Here is a 23,695-nt window from a genome sequence, read left to right on the forward strand (position 1 = left end):
CTGTCAGGAAGGACACCCACATGGCAGCCCAGGGGCCTGAGGCAGGAGGGATCACGCAGGGCACGGGGCGGGACGTTTATTCGAGCAGAGGAAAGACTTTCCGGCTCCTGCATCTCCCTGGGGACCCTGGCTGTGGGGTCTGCTGCAGGCTGCAGCTCAGGGACAGCTCACTGGGTGACACTTACTTTGACATCTGGGGCCCGGGCACCCTGGCCACCATCTCTCAGGTGAGTCTCCCCTGCAGCTGCTCTGTGGGCCCCGGCCCAGGTCCCCGGAGCTGCTCGCAGCTCCACCACGGCCAGAGTGCTGGAGCCCCAGAGCCCTGCTGTCCGTTAGCCTGAGATCCAGCCTGGGGCCCCGCAGGACTGCGGTGCAGCCCCCTTGGGCCCTGAGGGGTAAGCAAGCCAAGAGCCAGGCAAGAGAGCCTGGGGACAGCTGACGGCTGGGAAGGAGAAGTTGTACCAGGGCCCGGCTTTTTGTGTGCTGGGGACTAGGCAGGTGCATCAGTGTGAACATGATTACTCAGACCTCTGGGGCCAGGGCACCCTGGTCACCGTCTCCTCAGGTAAATGCACCCCTACCTGTGTCTGTCTTCCCGTGGGGTCGTGTGGCCGGCGGCAGGGAAGCCAGCCACGTGCGGCACCCTCCAGCATCGAGACACGGCCCGTGAAGGGGGCCGGGGAGGGTTTATGTCAGGGGAGAAGCAGGGACTGTGTCCCTGTGCAATGCTTTTGGTTACTGGGGCCAGGGGACCCTGGTCACCGTCTCCTCAGGTAAGACAGTTTTCTGTTCGCCCCTCTGTCCTGGCGCAGGGAAGCAATTTCCAGAGACTCCTGGGTCTCTGAGGGACCCTGTGGGGAGCCCAGGAGCTGCTTTGGAGGCTGTGAGGTCCTCGCTCTGTGGACGGCCTTCCTGGGGGCCATGGGGGTTTGCCTGCCGCAGTCAGGCCGGCACAACGGGCTGTGTCTGGGGAGTGCAGACCGGAGGACTTGGGGCGTCTGTGGCGGCCGGGCGGCCGGGCAGCGGGTGGGAGTGAGGTTTTTGTACACCGCCTAATGGGGCCCTTGGCAATGTGACAACTTTGAGTACTGGGGCCAGGGAACCCTGGTCACCGTCTCCTCAGGTGAGTCCTCACAACCCTTCTCTCCTCTTTCTCTCCGGGGCTTTTTGCTGCATTTGGGGGAAAATTAGGGTGTCTGGGTCTGGGGTCCAGAGGGACTCGGGAAGGAGCCAATGGGTCAGCGGTCCCTTGCCACCTGGCCCTCCGGCAGCCTTGGCTCCTCCTGGGGCCGCCTGGTTCTCTCAGCCCCAACGGCTGTGATTTGAGGTCCAAGGCCTTTCTGGGTCCCACTTCTTGTCTGGGGTCCCAGCATGGTTGTCATACTGTGACAACTGGTTCTACTACTGGGGCCAAGGGACCCTGGTCACCGTCTCCTCAGGTGGGTCCGCACCCTCCCTAGTCGGGCTGCAATCGGGGGGGTCGCGGTGTTGGGCGTTCTGGGGCTCAGGAAGTGGAGGCAGAGACGGAGGGCCGGAGATGGCCCTTCCACTGCCCCGAGGACGGCCGCAGAGAGGGACGGGGCGGCTTCTTTGCCTGCTCTGGCCACCTAATCCGAGCCTTCCTGGGGGCCGCCGTGGCTGCGGCATAGTCAGTGGAATAGGGATCTGTGGCTTTGACACACCCGCTCTCTGGGGTGGCGGCCCTTGGGGTAGATTGGACTCTGTGTCCCCAGTGGTTGGGGGCTGTTGGCCGGCAGATGGGCGGCCCAGGCAGGCAGTGGCCGGGATGTAGGGTCTCAGGGGCAGTGGAGGGTCTAAGAGCCTCCAGGTGACCGTGACTCAGAGGATGAGCTTCCACGGGCCGGACATAGTGCAAGCCTCGGAGTCGGGGCAATGCCGGCCCGAGCCCCTAGGGTTTCGGTCGGGTGTGGGTGGTGATTTCACCACTGTGATTACTATGGTATGGACTACTGGGGCCATGGCACCTCAGTCTTCGTGTCCTCAGGTAAGAGCGGCCCTCCTGGGGCCTTTATTTTCTGCTCCTTTCTCTGGGGTTTTCTGAGCATTGATGGCGGGTCCTCAGGACGTGACCCCCAGGGTCGGGCTGGCTGGGAGGGGACGAGGACCGGGGGGCTGAGGGAAGTCAGAGCCTCTTGATTGCCTGATGCCTTTCTGAAACCGGAGTAATGCCGGCACGCCCAGGGGAATCGCTGACCCTTGAGAGGGGCTGGGGGCTGGACCCCCGTGGCCGCAGGACTGTGGGGCTGTTGGTTTGGGCTAAGGAGTGTGCAGGGCTCGTGTGTGTGCAGAGCCACGAGAATGCCACTTGTAGAGCGCGCGGTGAGAGACTTCCCGCAGAATCACGGGCGATGTTTTGTGCTAGGCTGTGTCTATGAGACTCGTCGGGGTGAGGAGGGATGCTTGGTCCGCCTGGTGCGGGCCCCAGGGTGGGACTGGGGGGCTGCGGGGCTCGGCTCCCCCCGGGCAGAGTCTAAGACCAAGGGGTCTGCCCCTCCTAAGTGCTACGCCTACTAACTAGTGAAGGACAGGACATCTTTGAAGTGGCTCCTGAGGGGGAAAAAAATATAAGAAATCTGTGAATTTAAAATGTGAGAGATTTTCAAGTCTATGAGACTTTTTAATTGTACCAGTTGAATCTTATGTTTCTGGAGTTGATACAAGAAATAGTGACCCGGTGCTGTCCTGTCCTGCTGTGAGACTTGAGTTTTGACCACCATAAATTAAGTTTATTAATTTTTTAAGATTAATTTGGAGATTCTGGAAGCGGTGGTGCTGGGTTTTGCTGAGCCGCGGTGTGGGGCCAGGCACCTGCAGGTGGCAGGAAGCAGGTCACATGGACTGTCTATTTTAGGAAGCAAGAAAACACACTTGGCAAATTTATAGTTTGTGGTTATGCAGCCGTGGTTTTCGGGTTGTTTTGCCCAGCCCAGCGAAGCTGAACGCGGCCACAGCGCAAAACAACACCTGCGCAATTTGCATTTCTAAAATAAGACCGCGACCGACGCTGGCAGAAGCTGGGAAGCTTTCCTTTTTTTTAACTACTTGAATCTAATTTTTCAGTCTTAGCTCATTATGCCCATTTCCAAAGAAAGACGTCTAAGAAATTAAACTGTCTTCAGGGCAGTTGATCCAACATGTTTGTGTAACGGGGTTTTTCGTTTATTTATTTATTTTTTATTATTTTTTAGAATTTTTTTTTTATTGGAGTTCAATTTGCCAACATATAGCATATCACCCAGCGCTCATCCCATCAAGTCTGTAACAGGTTTTAATTGGTTTTTCCTGCTGGCGGTCGGTAACCCGAGCCCATTCTCTAGAGCCCAGAAGCACCGTTTCCACAATCACCGTGTTCGCGGATTTTTAAGCTAGATTTTCTGTTTGTGATTAAGAGGCACTTGGATAGGCTGATAAAGCGGCCTTGGGCTCAGCTTTGCAAGCCTTCCTGCTGGGACAAATCTTAGGTGAAATGTGCCTGATTGTCCCAAGTGATCTCAGCAAAGCGCGTTTCTTGTCGGAGGGAGAGGAAGCCTAGTCAGGTCTCGAGTCAGAAGGGAGCTGTGCTGGCTCTCAGGCCGCAGGAGCCCCCCAGGCCCGCCGTGGCTGGGGTCCCCCAGGCCCGCCGCGGCTGGGGGCAGGCCAGCGTGGCTTCTGCCACTAGGCCCACCGGCTACCCGTCGACCAACCGATTTTAATGGACTTGGAGGAAGTCTTCAAAGCCCGCACGGTGACCAGGGAGCCGAACTGGTAAGAGAGGCAGCCCCGGCTGCCAAATCTACTCCTCTGGGAAGTTGCTATTTGCTGTTTGGGTTTTCTGTTGATGAGGAATCACTCTTTAATGACTGCTCAGTGAGACAATATTTATTTGTATGAATCCCTGAGTGACCATTGCCTTGGTCCCTCACATTCAACTTTCTCTAAAGATCGTGTCTAGGAAACGGTGCAAAGTGGTGCCCCGGGGCTACTTACCTACGGATCCTAGGATCCTAACTTAGAGGGCCACTTAGGCACTGTCTGTTGTGAACGTGGCTTTGGATGTGAGGTCATTACTGCGCATTTGAAAGTAGCCCACCGCCTGGTGGAGAGCTTTCCGATACAGAGCAGACTTAGAAGTGCAAGTTCAGATAAGATGCGTTTTTGGTCATATTTAATGATGATTTTTATTTAGAGGAAATCTACCTAAGTCAGGGGTCCTACCTTAGACTCAGAGAGCAGGAGTTCGGCCAAGGGCCAAGTCCCGAGGGGAGGATCCAAGCACACTTAGCCCAGAAGCAGCACTGCCTATTCTAAAGCAAAGATGAGCTTTTCCCGGTGACAGGAAACATTCCCCAATCCTTGTAAAATTTCTTAATGGATTCAGACTTGTCAGGAAGCATTTTCCCCGGGATACTGAGATGGGAGTGATTGATTGATAATGCTTGGGCACCACCGGCAGGCTGAGGCCGGGGCAGGGCCTGGACACAAAGGGGACCCAAGTGCAGAAATCCACAAGGACAAAAAGGGCAGGGGTAGGCACAGGAGGGACTGACCCCGAGCCTGGCTGCGGTCTACAGCTTTCCAGGGTAAGACAGCTTTAGCTCAAAAGGCAAGCAGGTCTGCTGGCCTGAAACTTTCTAGCGAGTCCAGGACCCAGCTTTCAGGGCTGCGCTGGACAGGACGACTGGGCTGCCCAGAGCAGTTCTCAGCGCAGCTGAACTAAACCACATTGAACTGGAACTTCTGAGCTGAACCGGGCTGAGCTGAGCTGAGCCAGGCTGGCTGGGCTGAACTGGGCTGCACTGAGCTGGTGAGCCGGGCTGAGCTGAGCTGGGTTGAGCTGGGTGAGCTGAACTAGGTGGGTTGGGTGAGCTGGGCTGAGCTGAACCGGGCTGAGCTGGGCTGGACTGGGCTGAGGTGAGCTGAGCTGGGCTGAGCTGGGTGAGCTGAACTGAGGTGAGCTGAACCGGGCTGAGCTGGTCTGAGCCAGGCTGGACGGGCTGAACCGGGCTGCACTGAGCTGGTGAGCGGAGCTGTGCTGAGCTGAACCGGGCTGAGCTGGGTGAGCTGGGCTGAGCTGGGCTGAGCTGAGGTGAGCTGAGCTGGGTGAGCTGAACCGAGCTGAGCCAGAGGCTGGCTGGGCTGAACTGGGCTGCACTGAGCTGGTGAGTGGAGCTGGGCTAGGCTGAGCTGGGCTGAGCTGAGCTGAACCAGGCTGAGCTGGGCTGAGCTGAACTGGGCTGAGCCAGGCTGAGCTGGGTGAGCTGGGCTGAGCTGAGCTGAACCGGGCTGGCTGGCTGCACTGGGCTGCACTGGGCTGCACTGAGCTGGTGAGCTGATCTGGGCTGAGCTGGGTGAGCTGGGCTGGGCTGAGCTGGGCTGGGCTGAGCTGGGCTGAGCTGGGTGAGCTGAGCTGGGCTGAGCTGGGTGAGCTGAGCCAGGCTGAGCTGAGCTGAGCTGGGCTGAGCTGGGTGAGCTGGGCTGTGCTGAGCTGAACCGGGCTGAGCTGGGTGAGCTAAACTGGGCTGAGCTGTGCTGAGCTGAGGTGAGCTGAGCTGGGTGAGCTGAACCGAGCTGAGCCAGAGGCTGGCTGGGCTGAACTGGGCTGCACTGAGCTGGTGAGTGGAGCTGGGCTAGGCTGAGCTGGGCTGAGCTGAGCTGAACCGGGCTGAGCTGGGCTGAGCCAGGCTGAGCTGGGTGAGCTGAACTGGGCTGAGCTGTGCTGAGCTGGGCTGAGCTGAGGTGAGCTGAGCTGAACCAGGCTGAGCTGGGCTAAGCCGAGCCGGGCTGGCTGGACTGAACTGGGCTTCACTGAGCTGGTAAGCTGATCTGGGCTGAGCTGGGTGAGCTGGGCTGGGCTGAGCTGAGCTGGGCTGAGCTGGGTGAGCTAAACCTGGCTGAACCGGGCTGAGCTGGGCTGAGCTGGGTGAGTTGGGCAGGGTTGAGCTGAGCAAGGCTGAGCTGGGTGAGCTAAACCCGGCTGAGCTGGGCTGAGCTGGGCGAGCTGGGCTGAGCTGAGGTGAGCTGAGCTGAACCAGGCTGAGCTGGGCTGAGCTGAGCCGGGCTGAGCTGGGTGAGCTGGGTGAGCTGGGTGAGCTGGGCTGAGCTGGGCTGAGCTGGGCTGAGCTGATCTGAGCTGGGCTGAGCTGGGCCGAGCTGGGCTGAGCTGGGCTGAGCTGGGTGAGCTAAAACGGGCTGAGCTGCCCTGAGCTGCCCTGAGCTGCCCTTAGTTGCCCTGAGCTGCGCTGAGCTGCCCTGAGCTGCCCTGAGCTGCCCTGAGCTGCGCTGAGCTGCGCTGAGCTGGGCCGAACTGGACTGAGCTGGCTGATCTGAGCTGAGCTGGGTGAGCTGGGCTGAGCTGAGCTGAGCGGGGCTGAGCGGGGCTGAGCGGGCTGAGCTGGGTGAGCTAAACTGGGACGAGCTTGGCTGAGCTGTGCTGAGCTGGGCTGAACTGGGTGAGCTGAATCAGGCTGAGCTGAGCTGAACCAGGCTGGGCTGAACTGGGCTGCACTGAGCTGGTAAGCTGATCTGGGCTGAGCTGATCTGGGCTGAGCTGAGCTGGGTAAGCTGGGCTGGGCTGAGCTGGGCTGAGCTGAGCGGGCTGATCTGGGTGAGCTAAACCAGGCTGAGCTGGGCTGAGCTGAGCCGAGCTGGGCTGAGCTGGGCTGAGCTGGGCCGAGCTGGGCTGAGCTGGGCTGAGCTGGGTGAGCTAAACCAGGCTGAGCTGCCCTGAGCTGCCCTTAGCTGCCCTGAGCTGCGCTGAGCTGAGCTGAGCTGGGCCGAACTGGACTGAGCTGGCTGATCTGAGCTGAGCTGGGCTGAGCAGGGCTGAGCTGGGTGAGCTGGGTGAGCTGGGCTGAGCTGAGCTGAGCTGGGCTGAGCTGAGCGGGACTGAGCGGGGCTGAGCAGGGCTGAGTGGGGCTGAGTGGGGCTGAGCTGGGTGAGCTAAACTGGGACGAGCTTGGCTGAGCTGTGCTGAGCTGGGCTGAACTGGGTGAGCTGAATCAGGCTGAGCTGAGCTGAACCAGGCTGGGCTGAACTGGGCTGCACTGAGCTGGTAAGCTGATCTGGGCTGAGCTGATCTGGGCTGAGCTGATCTGGGCTGAGCTGAGCGGGGCTGATCTGGGTGAGCTAAACCGGGCTGAGCTGGGTGATCTGGGCTGAGCTGAGCTGGGCCGAGCTGGTTGAGCTGAGCCAGGCTGAGCTGAGAGCCGGGCTGAGCTGAGTTGGGCTGAGCTGAGTTGGGCTGAGCTGAGCTGGGCTGGACTGGGCTGAGCTGAGCTGGTCTGAGCTGGGTGAGCTGAATCGAGCTGAGCTGGGTGAGCTAAACCAGGCTGAGCTTGGTTAAGCTTGGCTGAGCTGTGCTGAGCTGGGCCGAGCTGAGCTGGACTGAGCTGAACCAGGCTGAGCTGAGCTGAGCTGGGCTAAGCTGAGCTGGTCTGAGCTGAGTGAGCTGGGCTGAGCTGCGCTGGGCTGGGTGAGATGAAATGTGCTGAGCTGAGCTGACCCGGGCTGGGCTGAGCTGGGCTGAACCGGGCTGAGCTGCACTGAATCAAGCTGGCCTAGCCAGGTGAGCTGAGCTGGGCTGAGCTGAGCAGGAGTGAGCTGGGTGAGCTGAGCTGGGCTGGGCTGGGCTGAGCTGGGCTGAGCCGGGCTGAGCTGCACTGAATCAGGCTGGCCTAGCTGGGTGAGCTGAGCTTGGCTGAGCTGGGCTGGGCTGGGCTGGGCTGAACTGAGTTGAAGTGGCCTGAGTTGAATTGAGGTGAGCTGGGCTGAACTGTCCTAGCTGGGCAGAGCTGGGCTGAATTGGGCTGAATGAACTGGGCTGAGCTGGACTAGGCTGGGTGCACTGAGCTGGTTAGCCATGGTCGCTGAGCTAGTCTAGCAGAAATGGACTGACTGGGTTGCTTTGACCCAGGAGTTTGAAGTCCTAGTTTGGGCTAGATTCATCTGCATTGGGGCATTTAGTTCTAGTCGGGGGGTGAGCTGGCCTTGCCGGACTGTCCTGACTAACCTTGATGTGACCTCAATAACCTGGTTGTGCTAAGGATGGGCCAAGGGGAGTCTGCATCACCCGACTCCTCATATGCACACCGTTCGCTGACCCTAGACACACCAGCCAGGGCTGGTCGGCTCGTTGGGGCGCTCCTCTCTATGCCATCAATCTGCCTCACAGATGGCTCTCAGGCTTGGGGCTGAGTGTGGCAGCCTGGCTCCTGTGTCTCAGGGGGAAGGCCACACTGGCCAAGGCCAAGCCATCCCACAAGTCCAGAGCTGGGCTTCTGCGGCAGGGTGGGGGCAGCTGCGCCTCCTCTTCCCGGCAGGACTCGACGTCAGCACTGCCATCCACCGCACTGCTGGGCTCCTCCCCGGGCTGGGGACGCTGCGAGGCCAGCCTTTGTGGCAGTGATGTGAGGGAGCTGCAGGGCTGGCCACAGCCCGCCTGGCAGAGTGTGAAAAGAACACAGCTTCTCACCCATCTCTTGTCCCTCTCTGGTCCTCAGAGAGTCCATCCCCTCCAAACCTCTTCCCCCTCATCACCTGTGAGAACTCCCTGTCCGATGAGACCCTGGTGGCCATGGGCTGCCTGGCCCGGGACTTCCTGCCTGGCTCCATCACCTTCTCCTGGAAGTACGAGAACCTCAGTGCAATCAACAACCAGGACATTAAGACCTTCCCTTCGGTTCTGAGAGAGGGCAAGTATGTGGCGACCTCTCAGGTGTTCCTGCCCTCCGTGGACATCATCCAGGGCTCAGACGAGTACATCACATGCAACGTCAAGCACTCCAATGGTGACAAATCTGTGAACGTGCCCATCACAGGTGAGAGCAGGGCCCTCCTCCCCGTGGCCGGATGGGTAGGGTGGGCCAGCCAGGCTGACGCACTGTCCCCTCATTCCAGGGCCTGTACCGATGTCTCCCAACGTGACCGTCTTCATCCCGCCCCGCGATGCCTTCTCTGGCAATGGCCAGCGCAAGTCCCAGCTCGTCTGCCAGGCCGCAGGTTTCAGCCCCAAGCAGATTTCCGTGTCTTGGTTCCGTGATGGAAAGCAGATCGAGTCTGGCTTCAACACAGGGAAGGCAGAGGCCGAGGAGAAGGAGCACGGACCTGTGACCTACAGCATCCTCAGCATGCTGACCATCACCGAGAGTGCCTGGCTCAGCCAGAGCGTGTTCACCTGCCACGTGGAGCACAACGGGATCGTCTTCCAGAAGAACGTGTCCTCCATGTGCACCCCCAGTGAGTGACCCCGCCACTACTGCAGCCCCTTGGGCTTGGAGTCCCTCACCTACACAGGGGTCCACTCGGGCCAGCTGCTCCCCGAGCCTTGGCTTCCTGCAGCGGCCAAGGGCGGGGTGGTGGGGGCCTAGCATTCCCCTCCAGCGGGTCCTTGCAGCTGAGGAAGGCCCATGGACTGGGCCTCCATTCTTTGGGTAAAATCTCCACTTTGCCTGATTTCATGTCCAGCCACTGACGCAAACTCTCTCCTGATCTAGATACAGCCGTTGGCATCAGCATCTTCACCATCCCCCCCTCCTTTGCCAGCATCTTCAACACCAAGTCGGCCAAGCTGTCCTGCCTGGTCACTGACCTGGCCACTTATGACAGCCTGACCATCTCCTGGACCCGTCAGAATGGCGAGGCTCTGAAAACCCACACCAACATCTCTGAGAGCCACCCCAACAACACCTTCAGTGCCATGGGGGAGGCCACTGTCTGCGTGGAGGAATGGGAGTCAGGCGAGCAGTTCACCTGCACGGTGACCCACACAGATCTGCCCTCACCGCTGAAGAAGACCATCTCCAGGCCCAAGGGTAGGGGCCCACTGCTCCTCTGCCCTGGGGCTCTCCCACAGCCCCTGGGCGCCTCTCCCCACCGGCCCCTCACCTGAGCTCACCACTGTCTTTCCTCCCACAGATGTCAACAAGCACATGCCTTCTGTCTACGTCCTGCCCCCGAGCCGGGAGCAGCTGAGCCTGCGGGAATCGGCCTCACTCACCTGCCTGGTGAAAGGCTTCTCACCCCCGGATGTGTTCGTGCAGTGGCTGCAGAAGGGCCAGCCCGTGCCCCCTGACAGCTACGTGACCAGCGCCCCGATGCCCGAGCCCCAAGCCCCCGGCCTCTACTTTGTCCACAGCATCCTGACCGTGAGTGAGGAGGACTGGAATGCCGGGGAGACCTACACCTGTGTTGTAGGCCATGAGGCCCTGCCCCATGTGGTGACCGAGAGGAGCGTGGACAAGTCCACCGGTAAACCCACCCTGTACAACGTGTCCCTGGTCTTATCTGACACAGCCAGCACCTGCTACTGACCGCTGGGCCGCCCACTCCAGGCGGGTGACCCGTCGCTGTGTGTGCACATGTGCAAACTAACCATGTCAATGGGCTGAGATATGGCATTTTATCAAAATTAGAAATAAAAACATCCATTCAAAAGATGCTCGTCCTGAGTAAGCGATGCTCTTGCCTGCAAGGGCCCTGGCTGTGCTGCCGCCATCCCCAGACCACCCTCCACCACCATCCCTGCCCCCACCCAGCCTCCGGAGGTCACTGTGCTCCTCGCAGACCAAGCCCACGCTCATCGCTCCTCTAGCTGCTCCCACAGCCACATACATGCACACATGCACACAGACGCAGACACGTGGACACACAGCAACATGCATGCATATGGACACAGACATGTATACAGTGCACATGGGCACACATACCCAGGCATGCACACACATGGGTGTGGACACAGATGCACCTCCACACACACACACACACACACACAGACATGCAGACACAGGCATGTGCACATGTGGGTGTGGACACAGATGTCCCCACATACACACGCACAGACATACAGGCAGACACGCAGACACAGGCATGCACATACATGGGTGTGGACACAGATGCACCTCCACACACACACACACGCAGACATGCAGACACAGGCATGTGCACATGTGGGTGTGGACACAGATGTCCCCACATACACACGCACAGACATACAGGCAGACACGCAGACACAGGCATGCACATACATGGGTGTGGACACAGATGCACCTCCACACACACACACACGCAGACATGCAGACACAGGCATGTGCACATGTGGGTGTGGACACAGATGTCCCCACATACACATGCACAGACATACAGGCAGACACGCAGACACAGGAATGCACATACATGGGTGTGGACACAGATGCACCTCCACACACACACACACACACACACACACAGACATGCAGACACAGGCATGTGCACATGTGGGTGTGGACACAGATGTCCCCACATACACACGCACAGACATACAGGCAGACACGCAGACACAGGCATGCACATACATGGGTGTGGACACAGATGCACCTCCACACACACACACACGCAGACATGCAGACACAGGCATGTGCACACGTGGGTGTGGACACAGATGTGCCTGCCTACACACAGATAGACATACAGGCAGACACACAGACATAGGCACACACACACGTGAGTGTGGACACAAGCGCACCTCCACATACATGCACAGACATACAGGCAGACATGTGGACTCAGGCATTTGCACACATGGGTGTGGACACAGATGTGCCTGCCTACACACAGGCATACAGGCAGACACTCAGACACAGATGCACACACGTGGGTGTGGACACAGATGCACCTCCACATACACATGCACAGATATACAGGCAGACACACGGACACAGCCATGTGCACACGTGAGTGTGGACGCAGATGCAGCTCCACATACACATGCACAGATATACAGGCAGACACACGGACACAGCCATGTGCACACATGAGTGTGGACGCAGATGCAGCTCCACATACACACAGACATATAGGCAGACACTCAGACACAGATGCGCACACGTGAGTGTGGACGCAGGTGCAGCGCCACATACACACGCACAGACATACAGGCAGACACGTGGACACATGCACACGTGTGAGTGTGGACACAGGTGCACACACACAGACACACAGGCAGACACACGGACACAGACACACACACGTGGGTGTGGACACAGGTACACATGGACACAGATACCTGTGCACGCACATGACACATGCACACTTATTCACACATGTATACAGCCACGCTGACACATGTGCACACACATGGATGCCAGCCCTTGCACACCCTCTAACCCAGGGCCTCCCGCCCTCTCCAGCCGCATCACTTCCTGCAGGCCTTCGTGGCCCAGCTCTGCTTGTCCTTCTGTCTCTGACCATGGCTGCCATTCCCAGGCCTGGGTCCAAGGGAAGCCCCTGCCCACGCCCAGGCGCTCGAAGGAAGCAGAACCCCAGCACCCGGGGATGAACGGGGCTGGGCCTGTCCTGACAAAGCAGGCAGGGGGAGGCTGCAGAGAGTCTGATCTGAGTGGGGGGCCCCTGTGAACACCAGGCCCTGGAAATGGTGGGAAGCAAGGCTCCCGGGGGCAGGACTGAGGGAGCACAGAGCCCTCCGGGCAGAGAAGGGTGGGGGCCGCAGTGGCATCTCCTCTGCCAGCAGCCACAGGCAGCAGAGCCTCCTTTGGGCTGCCTCTGAGACCCTGTCTGCACACCAGGCCCTTGGGCGCCTGAGCTCCAGATGCCCTCAAGGGCCCACTTGGGCTGAGGCTGGAGCCCCCTGAGTGCCCTCAGCCTGTGCACCCCAATGTCACCCTCCTGGAGCTTCAGGGTTCTGTCTGGCCCCTGGGTACCCGAGCACTGGTGGGGTGGACAGCCAGCCAGGGCCCCACCTGGCCTCTCACATGTGCCACCCACTCAGAGCAGGGAGGGCGAGCCAGCGGGGATCTCCCTGGGAAGCCGGGCCTCAGCGGCTTCCGCAGCCAGGGGCACACGCACCCCAAGCCACCATTGGTGGAGGGGCCTGCTCCCTGCCTGAGTCCCAGGTGGTCCTGGCTGAGCCACCAGCGCCCCCCCCCCCCGCCAGGACACTGAGCCACCCGTCCCGGGCCCCACGTCTCGCCCAAGCCCAAGCCATACCGCTGTGTCTGTGTTGCTCTGCCGAGCTCTCTGCCTCCTCAGGGCTAACGGGGTAGGTGCGCAGGGTCACCACCCCGCTCTGCTTTGGCCACGTTCTTCCTTGGCCTGAGCCCTGCATCAAGTGGCCAAGGCCTCGCTAACGCCTGACTCAGACCCTTCTCCACAGAACCCAGGAGCCCTCGGCCCCACAGGGTGGGTGCTGAGGCGTCGGGGGGGCTGGGAAGCCATGCGCCCTCACCGGCCCTCCTGGGGGCAGCACAGCCGGGGCCTGGGGCGGCTCTGGGGCTGGGCCCTGCCGGCCATGGCCTGACCCCTGTGTGCTGTGTCCCCTGCAGGGGGGGAGGTGAGTGCCGAGGAGGAAGGCTTTGAGAACCTGAATACCATGGCATCCACCTTCATCGTCCTCTTCCTCCTCAGTGTCTTCTACAGCACCACAGTCACTCTGTTCAAGGTAGCGGCAGGGTGGCAGCGGGAGGAGGGTGCACACAGCCACAGGCCTGCCTCCCCTGCCCCTGCACCACGGGGAAACAACTCACACTGTCTGTCATCTGCAGGTGAAATGACCAGCCAGCTAGGAGCGTCAGAGCCCCGGGAGATGGAGCCCAGGGACCACCGCCTAGGGGTCTGGGGTCCCCAGCCTGTGGGGCCCGTCAACTTGTGCCTAAATCTTTCCCACGTCGCCCCTCCCGCTTCCAGCTCGAAGACAAGGCTTCTCGAGACTTGGCCAATGCCGGGACGCGTGGGAGCCTGCAGCCGCGGCTCCGCTGCGAGCGTTGCTTTGCAATGTATACGCGTGTCGCCTTGAAATAAACGTGTACATTTTGGGAAACTGCTGCCTTGTGCTGGTGTTTTTGTCCCGAACGGCACTCCCTGGGTGCTGCATGTGCGTCTCAACGGGCAGCCCTCGCAGGGAAGGGCACGTGAGAAGGGGGGTCTGTCTGCATGCAGGCCTGCCAGGGGACATGCCAGGAAAGGGGACCCCGGCGGCACCCCGGGAGTCGCGCACGTCCAGCCTGCTCCAGAGAGTCCCAAGCCTGACCTCCTGGACACGGCGGGTGCCAGGAACCGGGCGTGGGCCTCGGGGTTTCGTGTGCGGCCAGCGGGGGCCTCCGCCTCGGGGTCCCCGCACGGTGCACTGCCCGATCTCTGTGCCCAGCAAGCCTGGCCACCCTAAGGGCCTGTCCCACCCGCTGTGGCGTCGGGGGGCTGGCAGGAGCACGGGAGCTCACCCCACAGCTGGGCCGCACAGTGGCTGGTGTGGGGAAGGCAGGAGTTTCTGGCGAGCAGCCGGGGAGAGGCAGAGGGCAAAGGCTGCGCGTGTCCACATCACTGCAGAGCAGGGCAGGCGGTGCCGGGCCCGGGGCCACGGCTGAGTCGGAGCCGCGCGGGGGGGGGGGGCTTGTCCGGCCACAGTGCGAGCAGCCAGTGTGGACCGCGGGCCATGGAGATGGCAGCAGGCGTCTGGGTGCAGGCGCATGGGGCAGGGGGCTGAGAGGGAAGGCGCAGACCTCCACGAGGGATGTGGGGTGGCACCTGGCGAGGACGGCTGAGCCAGGCTGCAGGAGGTGTGGGGAGCAGCCGAGGGCTCGCAGGGCCAGCCCCAGAGGGGTGGCTGCCGTGGAGGCAGGAGAGGGGCGTGGTCCCGGGACATCTGTCCCCCAGCCTGGGCTCCAGGTGGACACTTCCGGCTCTGGCTTTGCTTTGGTTAAATGGACTGCACCTCGGCCCGACGAGGGGCACGTGGGCCTGGGGGCTCTGGTGCTGGGGGCGGCCGTCGGCTCAGGACAGCACCTGCGGGAGCGGCAGGAGCCATGGACGCCGGGGGCGGGAGTCGGCTCCAGGCTGCGTCTTGGCTTCCAGGGCTGCCTTGGCTTGGACACGAGGCACCTCTCCCTGCCATGTCGCTCCCCAGGCGCCGCCGCTGTGTGCATGTGCCCTGTGTGAGGATGCTCCTGGCGCGGGATTAGGGCCTTGGCCCAATCCAGTGGGACAAGTACGTCCCCAGGGATCCAGCCCCCCACGAGCTCCCCATCGGGGCACAAGGGTGACAGGATGTCAAGGTATAACCTGGCACACGCGATTCCAGCCGCCCACCCCGTGGCCCCGACTTCATGTCCCTGTCCTGTGCACAGCTCTTCGGGAACAACTCCAGAGGTCACCCTGCTCAGCATCAACCGTGAGGTCAGCGTCTCGTTTATCACCTGAGTCAGGGCCAGGGGAGACACTGGTGAGCCTGCAGCAGGGGGACAGCACACAGATTGACCACGTGCAAACAGTGGCGATGGGACTGCGCGGAGTGCACATTCCCGTCAAGGACGGAGAGATGGTGGGAAGAAGGGACAGTCCAGGAGGGCTTCCCCTTTAGACGAGCAGGAGCCGGAGGTGTCTCTCAGCTCCACGTTCCCTCCTCAGCTCAATGCTCTATCCCCAGCTCCACACCCTTTCCTCAGCTCCACAGTCTGTCCCGAGCTCCTCACTCTGTCCTCACCTCCGAGCTCTCTCCTCAGCTCCACGCTCGGTGCTCAACCCCTCACTCTGTGCTCATCTCGGTGCTCTCTCCTCAGATCATCATCCCTCTCTCCTCGGCTACACACTGTCCTTACTTCCACCCTCCATCCTCAGCTCCTCACTCTCTCCTCAGCTCCACGCTCTCTCCTCAGCTCCACGCTCTCTCCTCAGCTCCACGCTCTCTCCTCAGCTCCACGCTCTCTCCTCAGCTCCACGCTCTCTCCTCAGCTCCACGCTCTCTCCTCAGCTCCACGCTCTCTCCTCAGCTCCACACTGTCTCCTCAGCTCCACGCTCTCTCCTCAGCTCCATGCTCTCTCCTCAGCTCCACGCTCTCTCCTCAGCTCCACATCCTTTCTTCATCTCCACCCTCTGTCCTCAACTTAATGCTCAGTCCTCAGCTCCACACTCTGTCCTCAGTCCCTCACTATGTCCTTACATCCTTGCCATCTCCTCGACACGTCACTCTCCTCACATCCACACTCTGTCCTCAGCTCCACGCTCTCTCCTCAGCTCCACACTGTCTCCTCAGCTCCACGCTCTCTCCTCAGCTCCACACTGTCTCCTCAGCTCCACGCTCTCTCCTCAGCTCCACACTGTCTCCTCAGCTCCACGCTCTCTCCTCAGCTCCACACTGTCTCCTCAGCTCCACGCTTTCTCCTCAGCTCCACGCTCTCTCCTCAGCTCCACGCTCTCTCCTCAGCTCCACGCTCTCTCCTCAGCTCCACATCCTTTCTTCATCTCCACCCTCTGTCCTCAACTTAATGCTCAGTCCTCAGCTCCACACTCTGTCCTCAGTCCCTCACTATGTCCTTACATCCTTGCCATCTCCTCGACACGTCACTCTCCTCACATCCACACTCTGTCCTCAGCTCCATGCTCTCTCCTCAGCTCCACATTCAGTCTCCTCAGCTCCACTCTCTCTCCTCAGATCCGCAGTGTCTCCTCCACTCCACACTCCTTTTTTTATAAATTTATTTTTTATTGCTGTTCAATTTGCCAACATACAGAATAACCCCCAGTGCTCATCCCGTCAAGTGCCCCCTCAGTGCCCATCACCCATTCACCCCCACCCCCCGCCCTCCTCCCCCTTCCACCACCCCTAGTTCGTTTCCCAGAGTTAGGAGTCTTTATGTTCTGTCTCCCTTCCTGATATTTCCCACTCATTTTCTCTCCTTTCCCCTTTATTCCCTTTCGCTATTTTTTATATTCCCCAAATGAATGAGAACATACACTGTCCTTCTCCGATTGACTCATTTCACTCAGCATAATACCCTCCAGTTCCATCCACGTTGAAGCAAATGGTGGGGATTTGTCGTTTCTAATGGCTGAGTAATATCCCATTGTATACATAACCACATCTTCTTTATCCATCATCTGTCGATGGGCACCGAGGCTCCTTCCACAGTTTGGCTACTGTGGACATGGCTGCTAGACACATCGGGGTGCAGGTGTCCCGGTGTTTCATTGCATCTGAATCTTTGGGGTGAATCCCCAGCAGGGCAATTGCCGGGTCGTAGGGCAGGTCTATTCTTAACTCTTTGAGGAGCCTCCACTCCGTTGTCCAGAGCGGCTGCGCCAGGTCACTCCACACCCTCTCACCAACTCCTCACTGGGTTCACAGCTCCACACTCTGTCCTCACCTCCACTCTCTCTCTTCAGCTCCACACTTTGTACTCAACCCCATGCTCTGCTCACCCCTCACCCCCACACTCTGTCCTCAGCTCCTCGCTCTCTCCTCAGCTCCTTGCTTTCCCCTCAGCCCCTTGCTCTCTTCTCAGCAACTTGTTCCCACCTCAGCTCCTCGCTCTTTCCTCAGATCCACATTGTTTCCTCAGCTTCTAACCCTGTCACCAATACCACCTCAGTCCTCAGCTCCACACTCAACCCTCATATCCACACTCTGTCCTCACCTCTGGGCTCTCCTCAGCCCTGCCTCTGTCTTCAGCTCAACTTTCCCTCCTCACCTCCACTCTCTCTCCTCAGTGCCATACTCTTTCCTGAGCTCCACACTGTGTCCTCAGCTCCTCACTCTGTCTCACCTCCAGGTTCTTTCCTCAGCTCCACACTCCATCCTCAACTCCGACTCTATAGTCTACACTCACCTCAATGCACTCTCCTCAGATCATCCCTCTCTCCTCAGCTCCTCACTCTGTCCTCAGCTTCCTACTCCCACCTCAGCTCCACGTCCTGTCCTCAGATCCACATTCTTTCCTCAGCTTCTAATTCTGCCCTCAAGACTACCTCCGTCCTCAGCTCCACACTGGATTCTCATCCACACTCTGTCCTCACCTCTGGGCTCTCTCCTTACCTCTGAGCTTTCTCCTCAGCTCCACACTCTGTCCTCAGCTCCACTTTCTCTCCTCACCTCCACAGTCTCTCCTCAGAAGCTCACTTTATCCTCAGCTCCACACTAGGTTCTCAACTCATCACTCTGTCTTCACCTCAACAGTCTCTCCTCAGCTCCGTGCTCTCTCCTCGGCTCCACACTCGGTTCTCACCTCCTTCTTCTCTCCTCAGCTCTTAGCTCTCTTCTCAGTGCCTTGCTTTCTCCTCAGCTCCACACTCTCTCCTCAGCTCCACTCTCTGTCCTACATCCTTGCCTCTTTTCAGCTCCCTGCTCTCTCCTCAATTCCTTGCTCTCTCCTCAGCTCCACACTCTGTCCTCAGCTCCTCACTCTGTCCTCACCTCAATGCTCTTCCTCAGCTCATCGCTCCCTCCTCAGCTCCTCGCTCTCTCCTCAGCTCATCGCTCTCTCCTCAGCTCCTCACTCTCTCCTCAGCTCATCGCTCTCTCCTCAGCTCCACACTCAGTCGTCAGCTTCACCCTCTGTCCTCACCTCCACACCCTGTCCTCCACTCCACACTCTTTCCTCAGCTCCTCACTCTGTCCTCACCCCAGCGCTCTCTCTGCAGCTCACACTCACTCATTCATCAGCTCCACACTCTGTCCTCACCTCCACGCTCTCTTCTCAGCTCCTCGCTCTCTACTTAGCTACACTCTCTCTCCTCACCTCCTTCCTGTGTCCTTGTGTCCTCAGCTCCTTGCTATCTCCTCAGCGCCTTGCTTTCTTCTCAGCTCCACCCTCTGTCCTCAACTACACACTCTAATCTCAGATCCACATTCTTTCCTCAGGTCCTAACTCTGTCCTCAAGTCCGGCTCAGTCCTCAGCTATACACTCAATCCTTATACCCACCCTCTGTCCTCACCTCCGGGTCCTCTCCTCAGCTCCACACTCTGTCCTCATCTTGATTCTCTCTCCTCAGCTCCATGGTCTCTCCTTCGTTCCACACTCTCTCAGCTCCACATTCTGTCCCCTCAGCTCCACGCTCTCTCCACAGCTCCTCACTCTCTCCTAAGCTCCTCAGTCTCCTCAGCTCCACACTCGGTCCTCAGCTCTGTACTCTGTCTTCTCAGCTCCACATTCTGTACTCTTGCCCACGCTCTGTGTTTGGGGTCACGCTCTGTCCTTGGGGCCATGGTCTGTCCTAAAAGCCAGCTTTCCTCTGCTTTGTGCAGCCAGTTCTGTTATAGTCATGTAAAATCTTAAACACCGTGTGGGCACCGCGTGCACCTCAAGGGGATACAGACCATGACACCACAAGGCTGTCCACCTACCTTCCCGGATAACCCCCCAACTACTCCTGGCTCTTCTCAGATGAGGGATCAGATTGTAGAAGGGTGCCTGTTCGGACCCTCTGCCCCAAGGCCAGATAGGCAGTGCCCCCCCCAAAGCTTCTAGTTCTGGCTCCTGAGAGCCTCTATGCCCCCACATTCCCTGGGAGCAGGGAGTGGAGGGAGGCTGGCCCCTTTCCCTGCACTTACTTTAGAAAAGTCCATGCCCCGTACCTGCAAGGCCTGCTTCGAACAAAGCACAGCAACACTCTCTTGGTGACAAAGTTGTAGTCCCCCCAGCTGTCCCCTCCATTTTGAGCCCTCACCCAGAGTCCCCTTTAACGTCCAAATTTCTACCATCTGTCTCCAGGGCAATTTGGCTTTTTCTGACACAAGCATCAAAACTCTAGCCTCTGCCCGTCAGCAGGTTCCAAAGCCACGTCCTTATTTCTAGGTGTTTCCTACATCATGCTCCGTTTCTGGTACCAAAACTGGCATTTGTTTCCTGTGGGTGGCTGAACAACAGACATATTGTGCCAGTCTTGGGGGCAGGGAGGCCCAGATCAGGGTATGGCGGGTTGGCTCCCTCTGGGGCCTGGAGGGGTCCTGTGTCCCACACCACCGCTGCTGCTGGTCATGGATGACCCTTGGTGTTCCAGGCTTTAGCACGTGCTCCAGCCACCAGCTCTTCCTCACAGGGTACTTGTCCTCTGTGCATCCCACTGCCTCTCATAAGGACAGTCATATTGGGCTTGGCACCCGCGCTCTGACAGTATAACCTCAATAAATTATTTATTCTTCTGCTATGACCTTATCTCCATACAAGGTCACATCCTGGGGCACTGGGGGTCAGGACACAGCTCTGCCCACAGGCCCACGCATGCCTGGCATCCCCCCGACCATGTGTTATAGGAGTCCTTGCCTGAGAGAATGCCAGGGAGCTGTCTGGGAAGCAGGGGCCCCAAAGGCAGCTTGGCCAGCTGCTTAGGGGAGCAGAGAGCTGTCCTGCTCATGGGACCCGTGGAGTGGGCACTGGCACCACCACCCAAGCAGACAGCCCAGGCGGCAGGCTGACGAATGGGCACGTCTGAGCAACAGCAGTGGTGCCTGGGAGGCGTGGCACTGGTATGGGAAGGCACGGTTCTTTTTTGTATGTATTTTTTATTGGAGTTTGATTTGCCAACAAAGGAGTGGGAGCGTGAGGTTCTTAGCTCATGCAGTCGAAGAACGAATCTTGGGGACAACGGAGAGTGAGCAAAGCGATAGAAGTTTAATAAACAAAGGTCTAGAGGAAGCTCTCAGAAGTGAGAGGGGTCCCGTCAGGGTTGCCTCTCAGGGCTTTTAGGAGGAGTCTTCTATCGAGAACTGACCAGGAAGCTGGTGGCCTTAAGATTTTCGTGCTGTCTTGGTTTGAGCAGGACTATTGAAAACACCCTCAATGGCTTCATTCCTTGTGGTCTGGTGAGGTTCTGTGATTGCTTGGTAACCATCAAAGGGAGATACTCCCTAACATTTCACAGCTAGGGAGCCAGATTTTTGGGTTGTTTTTTGTTTTCTCTGTTTCCACTGCCTTATCTGTTTTCTTGGGATCTATGGGAGCCTGGCTCCGGGCCTTTCCCTTACCTTGCCCTGCCTAGGCCCATCTGTTCCTACCTCAGCACAAGGCAGGGGCCACAGCCTAACAGGCAGCTGTGCCATCAGGGACACAGGCAGGGACCCTGTTTGGCCACCCTTTGCCAGCCAGGTCCCAGGGAGAGGTCAAGGGGCCCTGAGCAGGGGTCTGGGCGACACCAGCCCGAGCATTGACCGAGCCATGGGCTCTGCAGCGAGGGAGCACCAGTTATCTGATTCAGGCGACAGGTGGGGCCGTCAGCCACTGGCTAGCTCTGCCCTCCCAGCCGCACCCCCTGAGCCCCCTCCCCAGCCACCCTGCACACTCACAACCTGTGTCTGTCTTCCAGCCTCCAGAGAATCGTCACTTCTGCTCCCCTTGGTCTCAGGATGTAAGGTCCCAAAAAATGGTGAGGACATAGCCCTGGCCTGCTTGGCAAAAGGACCCTTCCTAGATTCTGTGCGGGTCACGACAGGCCCAGAGGCACAGGCCCAGATGGAAAAGACCACACCGAAGACGCTAAAGATGCTGGACCACTCTCAGGTGTCTTTCCTGTCCACCCCCTGGAAGCCAGGCCTGCACTACTGCGAAGCCATCAGGAAAGACAACAATCAGAAACTGCAGAAAGCCATCCACTGGCCAGGTTGGTGGCCCCCGACCACCAAGGAGGGCCCTCCAGGCCCCCCACACACCTTCACCACAGGGCTGGTCCCTGAGCACTGACACCACAGCCAGGCCACGCAGGGCACAGAAACCCCCCTCCACCACCCAACCCTCGAGTCCTCTCCCCACAGACCATGCCCCAGGGTGTGAGAGAAAGGCTGCGCTGGGCGTGAGGCCTCCTGAGGCCCAGTGCTCACCTCTGCATGGTGCAACTGCTCACCCCTCCTTCCTGCCATCCCCAGCATGCACTCTCTGGCCCTCACCTGCCACTGTTCCTCTGATTTCAGCATCCTGGGAAACTGCCGCCTCCCTGTTGACTCATGCGCCATCCCGACCCCAGGACCACATCGCAGCCCCCAGCGTGACCAGGGTCTCAGGTGAGGAGCCCCCTCCTGCCTTCCCATCCCTTCCGCTGACTCCTTCCAGCAGCCCTCCTTGACATCTCCCATGAGCCTCTCGGTTCCGTCTGGGTCAGGAAGAGCAAGCGCTGCAGTGGCGTCTACCCACAGCAGGCCCTGTGCTGGGCAGCAGCAGACACCACACCAGGCCCCTTGTGAACAGGAGACACCCCCACAAGACACCCCACAGACAGCACGGGGACGGGGTGGGACCCAGAGGACAGAGCTTGGATGTGAGCTTGACACAGAGCCCCACGGAGGACACATGGCCAAAGTGTGGAGTGAGGAATGTGGCCCCATGACCCTTACAGAATGGTAGCTGGCCACCTGAAGGCTCAGGAGCCCTGGGGACCCAGGACCTCCTTGCCACACAGGGCCTCTCACTGAGCTGCCTACCCTCCTCCGGTTGCCTCTCTGCAGGCCACACGGCGTCACAGCCACCCTGCTTGCGCCCTCGGGACAAGGCTCAGTCCTCTGAGCCAGGCAGCAGGCCTCATGAGCAGAGGATGGCAGCCCCGGTGCCAGCCCTCTGGGGCGTCGGTGAAGCTCACACAGGGCAGAGGCTGTGGGCTGCTGTGGCCCCTCTGTGGGCTCTCCACAACCTGCCCCAGTGCCATCCCCAACCCAGGCTCAGCACAGCCTGCTCAGACACGGAGGGGACAGGGTCATCGAGAGCGGTCAGCCCTCCAGGCAAGGATGCGGAATGCCACCATGACCTGTGGCCAGGGTACACGCCCGCTGACGAGGAGCCTGGGCTGGACGCCGCACACAGGCTGGGCCCTCACCCTCTGTGGCTGGGTGGGCCTCTGGGGGAAGGTGACCTTGGTGGGGCAGCCTGAGGTGTGCTGTCCCAGGAGCCCGGCCCTGAGAACAGGCCAGCCACATCTACGCCCCACACCGCCCAGCCTGCCGGCCAGATGCAGCCCAGACCCTGTGTCCTACAGCTTTAGAGGGCTGGGGATGGGGGACGCAGGATCCCCACTGACTGCAAAGCCTAAATGTTTACAATGTGACCCTTGATAGAACAGACCTGTGGGGCCCTGGTCTATCCCATGCCTGTGGCCCGGAGCCCTACTGGCCGTCCTCACCCTAACTGTAGGGGTGACCCTGGTGGGGCGACCGCTCGGGAGCCTGGAGGAAGGGGCAGCGGCGGGTGTGGGAAGGCCCTGGGGCCCCAGGGAGCAGGAAGGCCCAGGGGCCCCCCTAAGTGTGCTGCCGTCTCATCTCCCTTTCCTCCCTAGTGCCTCCCACCAGCCACACCCAGACACAAGCCCAGGAGCCAGGATGCCCAGCGGACACCATCCTCAGAGGCCAGTTCCTGGGGTGCAGAGTGGGGGAGGAGAGAAACCACCTGGGGAACACAGGGAAAGCCAGGCCCCAAGCCAACCCCCAGCCCCGGCCCCGCAGTGGGAGGCCAGGAAGCAAAGGGGGCGGAGTCTGCACTAGGGAGAGTGGCCCTCCTGGGGTCAGCAAGCCCCCCAGGCAGGGTCTGTATCCCCCCACCCCCAGCACTGCCCCCAGGCAGGGTCTGTATCTCCCCACCCCCAGGCAGGGTCTGTATCCCCCCCACCCCCAGCACTGCCCCCAGGCAGGGTCTGTATCTCCCCACCCCCAGGCAGGGTCTGTATCCCCCCACCCCCAGCACTGCCCCCAGGCAGGGTCTGTATCCCCCCACCCCTAGCACCGCCCCCAGGCAGGGTCTGTACCCCCCCACCCCCAGCACTGCCCCCAGGCAGGGTCTCTATCCCCCCACCCCCAGCACCACCCCCAGGCAGGGTCTGTATCCCCCACTCACCCCTGCTGACCAAGGTTGCTCTCCCCACAGAGTGTTGGAACCACACCCACCCTCCCAGCCTCTACATGCTGCGCCCTCCCCTGCGGGGACCATGGCTCCAGGGAGAAGCTGCTTTCACCTGCCTGG

The 23,695-nt window shown here is 59.8% G+C and overlaps 1 gene segment (V, D, J or C); it reads left to right on the forward strand.

The window, feature by feature from the left end:
* The first annotated feature begins 1,954 nt into the window (after positions 1-1,954).
* On the forward strand, positions 1,955-13,787 carry LOC129514722 (Ig mu chain C region-like). The segment is given in 7 exon segments: positions 1,955-2,005; positions 8,499-8,816; positions 8,896-9,234; positions 9,492-9,809; positions 9,913-10,245; positions 13,314-13,429; positions 13,533-13,787. Coding segments are annotated over 7 exon segments (1,476 nt in total).
* Positions 13,788-23,695: the final 9,908 nt, after the last annotated feature.

This window comes from Nyctereutes procyonoides, unplaced genomic scaffold (assembly GCF_905146905.1).
Source record: "Nyctereutes procyonoides isolate TBG_1078 unplaced genomic scaffold, NYPRO_anot_genome, whole genome shotgun sequence".
In the NCBI taxonomy this organism is placed as follows: Eukaryota; Metazoa; Chordata; class Mammalia; order Carnivora; family Canidae; genus Nyctereutes; species Nyctereutes procyonoides.